This window comes from Squalius cephalus (genome assembly GCF_949319135.1).
Source record: "Squalius cephalus genome assembly, chromosome: 5".
Lineage (NCBI taxonomy): Eukaryota > Metazoa > Chordata > Actinopteri > Cypriniformes > Leuciscidae > Squalius > Squalius cephalus.
This window is the reverse complement of record NC_137126.1, coordinates 45,815,053-45,828,424: the sequence shown is the minus strand read 5'-3', so window position 1 is coordinate 45,828,424 and position 13,372 is coordinate 45,815,053. Positions and strand designations below refer to the sequence as shown.

The 13,372-nt window shown below is 38.6% G+C and overlaps 2 protein-coding genes across 4 annotated transcripts in view; one reads left to right on the top strand and one right to left on the bottom strand.

Annotated features, from left to right (window-relative positions):
* Window positions 1-2,219, bottom strand: part of egflam (EGF-like, fibronectin type III and laminin G domains) — a 28,763-nt gene extending 26,544 nt beyond the window's left edge. For all 3 annotated transcript variants that reach the window (XM_079872463.1, XM_079872464.1, XM_079872465.1), the window contains exon 1: window positions 1,671-2,219. In XM_079872463.1, the coding sequence (XP_079728589.1) occupies window positions 1,671-1,764 (94 nt within the window). In that variant the 5' untranslated portion in view covers window positions 1,765-2,219. The remainder of the gene's footprint in view (window positions 1-1,670) is intronic.
* A 2,487-nt stretch (window positions 2,220-4,706) lies between these two features.
* Window positions 4,707-12,755, top strand: gdnfb (glial cell derived neurotrophic factor b). The gene is made up of 3 exons (XM_079872515.1): window positions 4,707-5,007; window positions 5,824-6,030; window positions 12,057-12,755. Exons 2-3 carry the CDS (start codon window positions 5,850-5,852, stop codon window positions 12,476-12,478), a joined length of 603 nt encoding a protein of 200 aa, XP_079728641.1. The 5' UTR covers window positions 4,707-5,007; window positions 5,824-5,849; the 3' UTR covers window positions 12,479-12,755.
* The last annotated feature ends 617 nt before the right edge of the window (window positions 12,756-13,372 follow it).

Sequence of the window (13,372 nt, the reverse complement as noted above, 5' to 3'; positions counted from 1 at the left end):
TAGGCAGTGATTTTTCAAACATTTCAAAAAGTCGTATGTTACTTTGCACTTTTGAAATAAAGTTACTTTGTATTTTTATTACAATTTTGTGTAAAAATGTCTTAACATTTGGAGTCCGATCAAATGAGGAGTCAAAAAGAGATATAATCCCAGCTCCAATTACTTCTGTTTCATACACCACGCAAAATAATGAAAGGTCAAGTCAAGAGCGTTGCATTGTGGGATATGGTATTTCGTGCGACATGCTTTGTTAATGCACATTATGGAAAATGCAGAAGCTCATCCGGTATTTTATGCATACCAGAGCATTTGAATACAGTACATACTATTTACTGCAGAATAGTGTGATTAGTGTGTCAGCATGCTATTCTGAACACAGCCCATGATTTATAACTTGCAATTGCTAGTCAGAAGCAGCAGGTACTAAGAAAAGAAAAAAATAATAATTTTGTAACTTTTAGCAGTATAGATGGACCCAAAGCTGCAGACATGAACTTACAAGCCACAATACTTGATTGATTTAACGGGATCCTTAATTCGAGAGCAACCCAGAAAGATGTAGATATCATTAAGGAATGGATTTTTAGGCAACAGAAAACGGAGTAACAAAATTGGAATTGATGTTTAAGTTTGTGTGACGTAAGAAAACCTTCCTCTGTGACCAAAAATGTCTAATTTTCATTACCAACTTTGAGTCAATACAAAGCAAAGCGAAAAGGCTCCAGGCAAAGATCGTTTTCAACAGATGATGCAATCAAACTTATAAGAAAATTACATTTGCCCAGAACAACTTCTAATAGTTCACTTCTACACTTTCAATCTGTCATAGGGTGGAACCTCAAGGTCTGAAACGAAACAGACCAAACTTGTCTATACGTGGCTGTATTGAATTAGTTAGTCTTTTAATAAATCAAGACCACCAAATTAAATATCGCTTCCAGTTTCTTGGCTATACCACTAAAAAGCGCATTAAGGTTAAGCATCTCCATATACCCAAGGGTACCAAAGGGACAAGCACCAATTTGAAGCATTTCATCTGAAGTGTCAGTTATCAGAGGGCTTGTTTATCTGAAATGACTGATGGTTTTCATTACTCTAAATTGTTGGCTATGGGCATTGGGCATGAGATCGTCCGGAGGGCATATGGAAGTCCCATATACAGCGCTGACCCTGCTGTATGACTGCGACCTCAGATGTCTCTGTGACAAATCACCTGTACATCTATCCAACGGAATAGCCGAAAAGTTTGTCCTGTGTGATTATGGGACATAAAGAAGCTCAAAAAAGTATCCAGATACCTGATGCATTCTTAAAAATGTGTGAATGTCTTGTCATTAGTTAACAAAATGGTGTCATTTATTATAAAGAAGACAGGTCTGATGGAAAAAAGTAGAAAGAGTTCAAAATGAAGATGAACTTGAGAAGAACTGACTTCATACATTAACCGAAACTCAACATAACACCAGCTGATTTAAAGACCTTGCGTAAAAAGGGAAAAAAGTTAGTGAAGATAGCCTACTGTATTAAAGCAATGACATCAGACATGTGTGTGTGTGTGTCCAAATAGCCTATTTGTTGGGGTCAGTATATTGCATAATCAAATAATCATCATTAAAAAAAATATGGCTAAATTTGAACAAAAGAACAGCAGTAATGAAAATGACACTCACCTGACTTCCGTGCACTAGACTTTCTTGCGCAAAGAGCGATATTCCACATCCACACCAATGCAAGAAGCAGCATCACTCTCTTCTGGAGGCGCATTTTCTCAATCCTTTATGATTTTGGAAATGTGATCGTCAATTTGAGCTTCAAATGCTGTCGTTCCTCATTCTAAACTCCTGTAGAGAATAAAAAGCGCTGAATGTTCGGTGTAGCCTGTTGCAGGACTTTGTATGCACGCTGAAGCCGGTCTGATGCGATTAATGTCTGCTGGAGATCACACACACACACACACACACACACACTCCTCGTGTGCGGGCCCTCAGGAGACCCGACGCGCGCGATCAACTCTGAACAACTTCTACATCCACGGAGCGCCACGACACACACACACCCGACGAGAGTCCGTGAATCACAGCCAGACGCAAAGTTTCTTCTTATTCCAGAGTGTGTTTGAGAGAAGGAGAGAAGGCTGGGACACTCGGAGTTAAGAGGATAATGGTCTAATCTACACAGATGGAGACTTGAGCTCGCTTCAGTACCTCTGACCAATATAGCAACACGGAGACTGGTCGATACAACACACACACACTGAAGGATGATGGAGGGAAAGTTTCAGCGGTAAAGGTGCAGATGAACGGGGATGAGTGGACATTAGATCAACTTTATGGTGGGTATTAAAACCACAAGTTAAAACTAAATTAGACAGACAGACAGACAGATAGACAGGTAGACAGATAGACAGATAGATAGATAGATAGATAGATAGATAGATAGATAGATAGATAGATAGACTCTTTTCCCACAGTTGTCCTGACTCCTGAGTCCTGTCCATGTTTTCTCTTCTCTTCGTCCTCCTTGAGGATATGAGGAATCTCTTGCTCTACCGGAAATAGAGGAATTCATAGCTGTCAGATTCAAAGCAATCATTTATTTTATAGAATTGGATGTTTATGTCAATCATCTACATTGTTTTCCCTGCTAAAATCAAAGGAGATCTGAATTGAGTTTGATGATTAACCAGCCTGATTAGACAACATTCACTGTGATTACTGACATTTTAATTTAGTCCACACACACACACACACACACACACACACACACACACACACACCTTTAAGACTGCTTCATCACATAATATATATATATATATATATATATATATATATATATATACATACATATTATATTGTTATAATGTTGCATATATTACATTATACAACGTTATATTTAATCAGTGAAAAAAAAAAAGTTTGCTTAAAGTGTGTCTTCTTACGGTTTACAACAGCAGGTGATAAGAAGGCTTATGCAATAGGCTACCTGTAATGTACAAGTGCTGCACTTCAGACTATTGACCGGAAGAGGGAGTCACATGCTAAAGTGCTGATTCTAAGACATCCGTTTATCAACAGTTTATTGTTGAATATTCTTTTTATTGTTGAATATCACTATTTTTTTGTCCGATACATTTCCAATTGTACTTAATTACAATTAGGCCTATAATGATTCCAGTTAATATATATGTATATATGAAATGAAAAAATCTTCACAATCTGACAGAAACACACTACATCATATGCAGTAGGCAATGCCTTAATGGCCGAGATAGGAGAAAACAGAAAAAATAGCAATAATAACAGGCGATCGGATTGGATAAATCTTGAATATGGTTAAAAAGAAAAAGATTCTGAAATCGGATTAGATCACGTTTAGGTTTTTGGTTTCATGTCTTGGTTTTGATCTAGATCAAACCTTCAGTAGCCTATGTGTTGTTCAAAACTTTTCAGTAGCCTATAGGATTGTGATAACTTTGATCCAAAATAAGCAGGATTATCCTGATCCCAGCAGAAGGGTGAATTCAGGGTGGATTCCGGGTACAAAAAATCTAATGAAACTTTAAAATTGGTAAAATAATAATGTTAGAATATATAGCATATTTATTGATATTTTGAACTTAATTTTTGTTTAATCATTACAGTGATAAAGTAGATAAGGTACACATACGGCTATCTATTGTCCTTCCGTACAGTAGGCTACATTAAAAAATAAAAGATTTTGTCCCCATAAAATAATCCCCTGCCAATATTAGACAAAATTAAAATATTTAACTTTAACAGTTTTTAACACTGTATTTTAATTACAATGATCAGAGACAGTGAAAAAAGTAGTTTCATATAGTGCATCCCTTTTTGCTTATATATTTGTTTTTGTTTTTTATTTGTGGGTCAGATGAGGAGCTACGGAGATGGGAGGAACAATTATCTTTCAATGTTTTTGCATTCTCTCACAAATGTTTTTCTCTCTCTGTCACCATGTCCTTTTAGGGGCCCCGTAGGAGTCTGACTGTTTAAAGGAATTGAAAAATGAAAGTGATTTTCTTTCCATTTTTGCTATTTTCTTTCTCTTCAAATAAAAACACTTGCCTACATGTTGATCTTTTCATGTTGTGATATGTGATCCCATTTAGAGCACTAGTAATCCAGATTTGGAAATCTGTACATTTATAAATACACTGCACTGTTGACTATAGACCGGTAGAGGGAGCGTGTGTCATGTATATGAGCGCTGATCTCAAACTGGAAGTGGAAATCCATTTATCAACAGGTTATTTTTTGTCAAACAAATTATAGCAGGTAAGTTACTTTATTGTGGATAGAGGTATTGTATTTTATCCCTTCAGCACGGAATTCTTGTGAAACGAGACAATAGATCACTTGAATATAAATAATAAAATAATTCATATAATAAGACATTTCCTACTTCCCACTTCTGAAGTCGTGATTACGAGATAATTAAAAAAAAAAATATATATATATATATATATATATATATATATTTAACCAAGGGAACTATTATTTACGATAATTCCGATAGCACGTGAAGGCAGCATACATTTCATAATAGAGTGACTGCATATTAATCTTTAGCGATCTTTCCAGCACGTTTAATAATATCCAGGACAGGAGGCGGTTTGCTTTGTCCATGATGTCACTCAGCGTGTTTTGACTGAGCGCGCGAACTGTTCACGCGCACTGCACGTCGTCACAGCTGGCGCGGGAACGAACTGGACCTGATCAATTCAATAATCAATACAATTAAAAACCATAATCTGATTATTGAAGCGGATGTATAGCAACACTAATATATTTCGGATCATATGTTGAACCGCCGTCAGGAAGAGGCTGATGTAGTTGGTCAGCGATGATCCCTGACAGCAGAAGAACACGAGAGTCCGCTGAAAGGAAATATAATATGCGCTGTTTTTATTTTATAAATGTTTTCGGAAAGCACCTTTGGCTCTGTGATCATCAGTGCTGATGGCAGGATACACAGAGCTGAACTCAGGTGAGTGTATAATCATACATCTTTTTCAATGTTTTTAAAAGCATCACTGATCACTTTTTTCCCCCCTTTTTTTAGTTTTTAACCTGTATTTGGGGCTATATACTACTATTTATTCTACTACTAATGGTGTTAAATTAAGTTAAATGTTAAGTTAAATGCAATTAACTTAATGTTAATTGTTTTGGGGCTATATCAAATATTAGGCCCTAATAACAATAATAATGTTTTATTAAAATAAATTGTCAAAGTTCATTTAGAAAGTGCTTTTTTTAGTAGCTATTGGCTAGTTGTGGATATAATTTGCTTAGTAATAATAATAATAACAACAACATATTAAGTTCTATATTTATGATTATTTTTGTCATCATTGATTATAAGAAATTTAATATACAAAGTGCCCTTTTTCATATAGTGGCTAGTTGTGTTTTTTTTAAAGAAGTGTTTTTTGGTTAATATAATAATAACAATAACATTATACTATCAGTTAAATAATAATAATACTAATTATTATAATTATTAGCCTATATGAAATGTAATTCCTAAGTGCCTTTTTCGCAGTAGCTCAAACTTGCTTGACAGAGAAATTAAGTAAATCAATAAAAACAACTGCAAAAAAGCAATATATCTGTCTTAACTGATATTTTAATTTAACGTTTTCAATCATTTTTTCCAAAAAAAGGTACAAAGCTGGGCTGTCTAAAAGTATGAGATATAAATGTGATAGTAATATAATTCAATAAAGGCTGCAGTTTACTGTAATAAAACGGTCTGACTGAACTTCGTGTGTGTAATGTGTGTTTGTGCTGCCCGACACAGGCTCTCTGAGCTGAGGAGAGAGGAAGATGAAGATCTGGGCTGTGATGCTGGCGTGTGCACTGATGCTGAGCGGCGTGTCGTCTGTCCCGCTGCTTCTACAAAACCCCAAAAGAGCCGAATCTCAAAGACTGGACCTGCTGAGAAAAGCAAACCAAAATCTGCCTGATGCTCGAACGATCAAACATCCGCAGCCAAGAAGTCACTCAGGTCAGGACAAGCTACTTGATTCTTATTATTAAATAAATAACAGTCACACGAATACACACAGGTGTGATAAAGCGCGTTTCAGGACACACCTGATACTGTTGTGGTGGTTGAGTAAAGAAGTTTCAGGTGACCCATTGTACCTGGGCGGGACACTAGACACACACTACTCCAGTTCTATCAGCTTACAACTCATCTCCGTTTAGAAAACCTGTATTTTATCTGGTGCCTGTGGACAAAAGCAAGTATTGTTGCTAAAAGCTGTCAGAATAATGCAAACTATATCACGTTATGGCTCTTTGATCGCTCTACTCGCACTCTCATGGTTGTAAATGGGGGGTACCGTTTCACAAAGCACATCAAAACACTACCGTCTTTACATACTGTCAAAACACAAAGTGCAGTGCACTTCAAAAGGGTCATATCATTTATTATTACCAGTCCTTTTTGTTCTCAAGGTCCCCTAACCAAGGGTTTCTCCAGCAAAAACAGATTTAGTTTTACATGCATCTAGTTTACGTTCTGTCTAATACGTTATTAGATAGAACTGTTGTACATAGAAAGTAGACAGTAATGAAAAGTTATTAGCGTATGCCGTGTGGTTGCTGAGCAGAAATACATAATCATGTTTGGCTTGGTCCACTCAAAGTTGCGTTGGATTTTCTCCTCAGCGTAAAAGGTTAAGAGGTCCATCTATCTCTGGTTTCCATGTTCGTAGAGTTAGTTTCTGGAGTAAATAAATAGGCTGTAATCGGTGTGTTTACCTTTTTTTAAAATGATGGGTGCTGGTGTTTCCCGTGCGTTCGGCCAATCAGCGAACACTAACGTCACGGATAGTTCCTATAGTGCTGGTTTAGACCAAGTGGCAACCTCCCTGTCTCTCTCTTGAAACCAACACGGAAGTGAATTAAACTGCAATTCATCGACTGGCCACTTGAGGCTGGCTTCAGAAGTGAGTCAAATCTGCATCTCCCCCATGTTAAAATGCCCAACTTTACAGCAGAAAAAAACACGTTTACAGCCTGGAGCAAAAAGTGGCTTTGGTCTATATATTGATACTTTGCACGTGACGTCACAAGTACTGGCTGGCGGGCAAGAACGTCATTCTCCAGCAACGAAACCCAGTAAACTAATCAAGGGTCGCCAGTTTTACTATACAAAAGTTGGTGTTTTGAGGTGTAAACGACATGCCAGATAGTTGTTGTGCAATCGGATGCACTAACCGCAGATGAGATATGCAACCTTCACAGTATACACATGTCTGTGCAAATTACCATCAAAGGTAATTTCAACATTTGTTTGAATACAATGGGTGTATGATCATGTAATTAATCGTGTCTTTAATACTGTAGTTTTGTCAATCAACACCACCAGTATTCACCAGCTGGTTCGGCGAGTCAGCTGTTTGTGTTATGAGCAGGCTTGGGAGGGTTACTTTAAAAATGTATTCCGTTACAGTTACAAATTACTTCATAAAAAAAGTATTCAGTAACGTAATCCAAGTACTATAATATGAAAGTAATGTAACTGATTACTTTTGGATTACTTCAAGGTCACGTATATAAATAAAGTAAAAAAAAAACAAAAAAAAAAACTTTTATTTATTAAGAATTTGGCCTTAACACATTAACACAGGCCTGAATATATATTTATGTAAAGGGCTATACAGACATCTAGTGGCTAATGTATGGTATTACAGATTATTTTCTTTTATTTTTAACAATTTTTTAACTAAAAAATAAAAACACATTTAATTTTTTTTACACAATCTACATATTAGTTTATTTTAAAATAGGCCTACATGTTGACTAAAGCCGTGATCTTTCTTAATTTGCCTGACTGAACTTGTGGCGTTGGCAGTGGGAGTTCCCCTATGTTACCTAGACAGCGAACATCCCGTTACGTGAGAAAATATTAAGAAAGGACATTTTGGGTACTAAAAAAGCTACCCTCCGAATTTCTACAAAATAGCAGCGGAATTTCCATGAATTAAAAGCGATTTTACCCGTAGGCAGCGTCGTTTAGCAGCTGTAATTCAATCTGCATCTGAGGAGATTGTAGACAGCTGTTATTTGCACATGCACCAGCGCGTGGCACACGTGAGTCATTACTGGCAACAGAACCAGGAACTACTGTATAATCAAGCAGCGCTTAATATGTGTTATTATGCCAAAATAATTATTTATATAGTTTTAAATGAAACCATTGTAATCCTGAAAGTATTCCCCCTTTTTTCAAAATGTAACTATAATCTGATTACTACGTTTTTTGACGTAACTGTAACGGATTACAGTTACTGGATTTTTGTATCCTGATTACATAACGCCGTTACATGTATTCCGTTACTCCCCAACCCTGGTTATGAGTCTAAGCTAGGCTAACTGTACGTTCACACCGCCGCCGGCGAGAGCGGCAAAATTCATTGAAAATGAATGATTTCCGAGCACTTTGACGCTCTCGCCGGTGGCGGTGTGAACGCACAGTAACAGCTGTCGTCTTTTGTTAACAATAACAGAAGTGTGTGATACGTTGTTTTGAGGTTTGCGATATCTATGATTTTCAATGAGAACCAGAGATGACCCAACAGTAGAGCTAGATTATTTACGGAGGAATTATTACTGCTCGATTATCTTAAAAAAACTTGTCAGCTTTACACAATTTAGCTACCTTGGAGTTAATCCTAGTCCATAGTTATGCAGCTAGCTCGCTAACAGACTTGATAGCTACTAGAAAGTCCTGGAACTACAGGACTCTTCGTTGAAAATACCCGTTTGTTGCCCGCCAGGTATCCGTGGTAGTCACGTGACTGCAAAGTATCAATAGCTAATTTTGCCCTTCATGAAACCTGTGAGGGGGGTGGATTTTTTTATAACTCATCCGTTTGAATTATATTAAGCCTAAAATTTCTGCATAATTAAGGGTGTCCACTTTTGAGTGACAGGTGGATTCCCGCTGCTGTGGTCATTAGTCATCATTAGCCGTTTGTCTGCTGTCTGTTAGCCGTCACATTAGGGTTTTTCACCCATTTTCGTTTATCCGGGAGTGACGCGCTGCCAAGATGGCGACGGTTGGCCACGCCCACTTTAGGCTTCAAAAACAGTCTTCAGAAACCTACGGGTGACGTCACGGACACTACGTCCATATTTTTTTACAGTCTATGGTTTAGACCCTACTCTGAAGTAGGAGCTAAATTAGTTCCTCTAAAAGGAGTTCCTAGAACTAAAATCGTTCCTAGTTTCTGCGGTTCGAACACGCCAAAATCAGGGAACTTCCATCAATAGTTCTAGGAACTATGAAAAGGTTCCTCCAGTGCGAAAGCCCCTTATTTCAATCACCCGCCTAAACGTCACTCCCATCCGGGTCATGGCACCAATGTAACCGGTCCTACTCAACACGCTCTGTGCTGCGTTTCCCTGACACCGACGTAACTCGCTGCTTAACTACCATAGTGCAATTCATCGTGAAGAAATCAACTAGATAATCACGACTAGATGTTTCCGGAAACCGCATTGTTTCAAATTGGTCGTTTAACCACGTTGGTTAATGATGTCACGCAGGTGTTGGAGTAATAACTTCTCTTAATGAATCTGTTTGAGATCAAATTAATGCTAGATGTTTTGCTATAAATTACAGACATGACATCTGAGGACTATGGGCCTTTCTCAATCTGTGTTCTTGTCTGTACTTGTGTTATTGTGAAACGTCATCTTTTGTGGCCCAAGTACTGTCCCAATACACAAGTTTGCATTTTGGCAAGAACGGTTAAAAATCCCGGAAGTGTTCTTGACACGCCCATTTTACCGAGGATGCATCGGTTGGTAACTTGTGTGAACTTGACGGCAGAAATATCCCAGCATTCATTTCGGCATTCGAGGAAGGCAGGTCAATACAGTAAGTCGTTTTTCTACAATTTCGTACGCTATTTCATCACTAAATTCACTTCTGAGAACATTTGATGCGAGAAATCAACTGTGTAGATTTCAAATATTGGCATTTTTACGAAAATTTATGGCGAATCGAAAATGTGCGGAAGTGAGAATCTCCATAAGCGCCTGCAAGTGTTAAGTTACGACAAACAATAGCCTGCGTTTTTTTCCCGCCGTTGGCTAGTGATGTACACAAACAAACAACAGAAGCAGAATGAAAGGAGACAGGCGTTGCTTTATTGTTATGAATATACATTACATTGTAGTGTACAGTTGTAGAGTAATCCCTTGAGCTGAGGGTAGGCTTGGGCGATAAAGCCTGGCTGTTATCGTCAATAATTCTCGTTATGTTTGGGTACTGCAGACGGCGTCTGTGCGGGGGTATTATACCAGCAAGAACACATCGTCTCAAACTGTCAGCAGCGTTCTGTGTGCTCGTCACCTTGTGAGTTCATTCTTCCAAGAACAACTAGCAAGAGCGTTCTCCCCACGAACACAAGTCCGTTCTTTGCATTCTTGGTTTTGAGAAACACCCTATTTCTCATTTTTCTCAGCTATTTTGCTTTACTCTCAGATTCAATCATAGGCTCGTTCTTACTAGAGCATGTTCGCACAAGCGCACTCTTCAAAAACGGTGCTTTAAATCTCTTGACAAACTAAAAGACGTAAATTACATTATGTATTAGAAATAAAAGATACTGATTGTACTGAATGTCATGTTTGCTTGTTTTTCTCAAGATAAGGATTTATTGAGTCCACATGTCATGCAAACAAACTCTGCTTCTAACCTCAGGTCGAGAGCTGTCGAGAGCAACTTTGCGATGCTTCTTGTGAATGTTTGTTGGAACAATGGTTTCGGGAAACACCGACTTGTTGAACTATGCTGATATTGACGGAACTTGTGACCATTGTTGGCTGACAATGCTTTCAGGAAACGCACCCCTGAGCGGGATTCGAACCGGCGCCTCCAGCATGGTAGGCGGGCGCGCTAACAAGAACGCTGAAGACATTCGCAGTCTCTAGCATCAGTCACTAGTGCTTCTTTCATGTACAGATGACAACATGGTCAAAAGGATCATCGTTCACATGGATCTGCAAAAACGACTAAAAACGCTGTATTCTGCTGTCAGGCCACTAGATGGCGATGTCACTTTGTAAAGAAACACTACGTGCCTATTGACCAAGGGGGTAATCTTTCAGAAAACATTGAAGCTTCCCCGGGCGCCGCCATTGATTAGCAGACCCCCACCTGCTGTTAGCATTCCATTGACTCCCATTCATTTTGGCGTCACTTTGACAGCGAATAACTTTACATCTGAGGCGTTTAAAGACTCCATTTGTCCATTATTTATTTCTAAAGAAACACGAAAATGTATAAAAAGGCTCCATTACCTTGTATCTTACGTTATGGCCCCGTAGAAGCAGTTTTTGTAAAAATAGGCTAACGATTGCGTCATAACCACGCGACTCTCTGTCGCACAGTAGAGAGATTACCGTATGGACAGGAGGAGAAGCTCGCACGCAATCGGGGGGACGTGGAGGCAAAATGACAGAATTATTAATCAGAATACTTAGCAAAAGTTTCTCCTGCTCCTAGCTCATGGGACACCTCCTACTCACACTCTCCGTCTCTGCAAGTTTCGGAAGGGAATGATTCAGATTTCTCTTGGCACAGCTACTAGAAGACAGACGGGTTGCTCACGTCACATCTACGTCGTCAAGCTCAGTTTGAGTCTGCACAGTACGCTCAGCCATCAGGAAGTGAGTGCTTCTAATTGACTTCACTTTTCTCCATTGAAGTCTATGGGGTCGCTGTGTCCATTTCTTTTACTGTCTATGCTATTGACTGAACACGTACGTCCCCGTTTTCACAAATTCGCATTTTTGTAGTTTACAGGGAGACAATATCGGTGTGGTTTTCCAAAATTTGTACTTGGGGGGGGGGGGCATTTAAACGACATGATTTTCATGATGTGACCCTTTCAAAGCATGCATATACACAAAGAGCGTAATCTGTCCACGTAAAACTTCCTTGTTCAGGTTCAGACTGCTCAGATGTATCTGTAGTGTAACTGTGGGAACATCTCTTTCCTCTGTCCTCAGACAGCTTGCCCACTCCCGACTCAGCCTTCATCCACAGATTCAAGAGATCTCTGAAACGGAGAGGCTTCCTCCGTAACAAGATGGACAGAAAGAGGCCGAGTCGTGACGAGAGAGAGAGAGGAAAAGAAAGAGCATGTGCACTGAGACAAGTCCAGCTGAAAGTGTCAGATCTGGGCTTGGGCTACCGGAGTCAGGAGGAGATGATGTTCAGCTACTGCAGCGGCGTGTGTGTAAACTCACTCACGAACTACGACAAGATCCTCACCAGCCTCGCCGGCGGAGATAAAAAGCTTCTGCGCAGCTCCCCTCCCACCGCCTGCTGTCGACCCGTCCAATACGACGACGACCTGTCCTTTCTGGACGACAACCTGATATACCACACCATGGAGAGGCACTCGGCACGGAGATGTGGCTGTGTCTAAGCAGCTGTCGGAGACGATGACACAAGACAGGAAAATCAATAGAAGCAATTTCAGGTTATCACATGTGTGAGTATGACTTGGTTGAGGGAATCATGAGGGAGATACAGGATAGGGAACTTCAAGAATGGTGTTGCAGGATGGTTATAATACACATACAACATGGTCTCCTCAACAGGGTTTTTAAATGAGACATTTTGTGTGCTGCGTGTTTTAAAAGTTCTTATGTTGTCTTTTTGACCTTTAACCTCCACTAATGTGGAGAATTTGAATTTTCTCTGATTACAGGTGAAACTTGAAAAATTTGAATATCGTGCAAAAGTTCATTGATTTCAGTCATTCAAATTAAAAAGGTGAAACTAATATATTTAGTATATACAACTATATACATGCATGATTATACTTTTCAGAGGGCTGACATTTCTGTATTTAAAATTCTTTTTTTTAAATTGATTTCATGTAATCTAATTTTCTGAGATTTTGAATTTGGGGTTTTCATAAGCTGTAAGCCATAATCATCAAAACTAAAACTTTTGCACGATATTCTAATTTTTCGAGTTTCACCTGTATGTTCAATGTTAAAAACAGAACCCAACTGAATTATTTGATAATTCATTAAACCCTATTTATATATTTAAATACCTATTTATATGTTTTTCCCCTAGTTATTTTTTCATTGTTATTAATTCTGTTTAATAAAAAAATACCCCCCAAAAAAGTACTCATCTTTACGTCTCACCTTTATTTTCAGTCAGACTTGGGGCCGGTTGCATAAACTGCTAAGACTTAGTCTTACAAGTTAGTCATCAATGTTTTTTCTTTAAGACTGTTCAAAAGTTTGAGTCAGTGACATAAAAACATAGATTGGTCTAATTTAATACCGAAAAGTAAGACTGA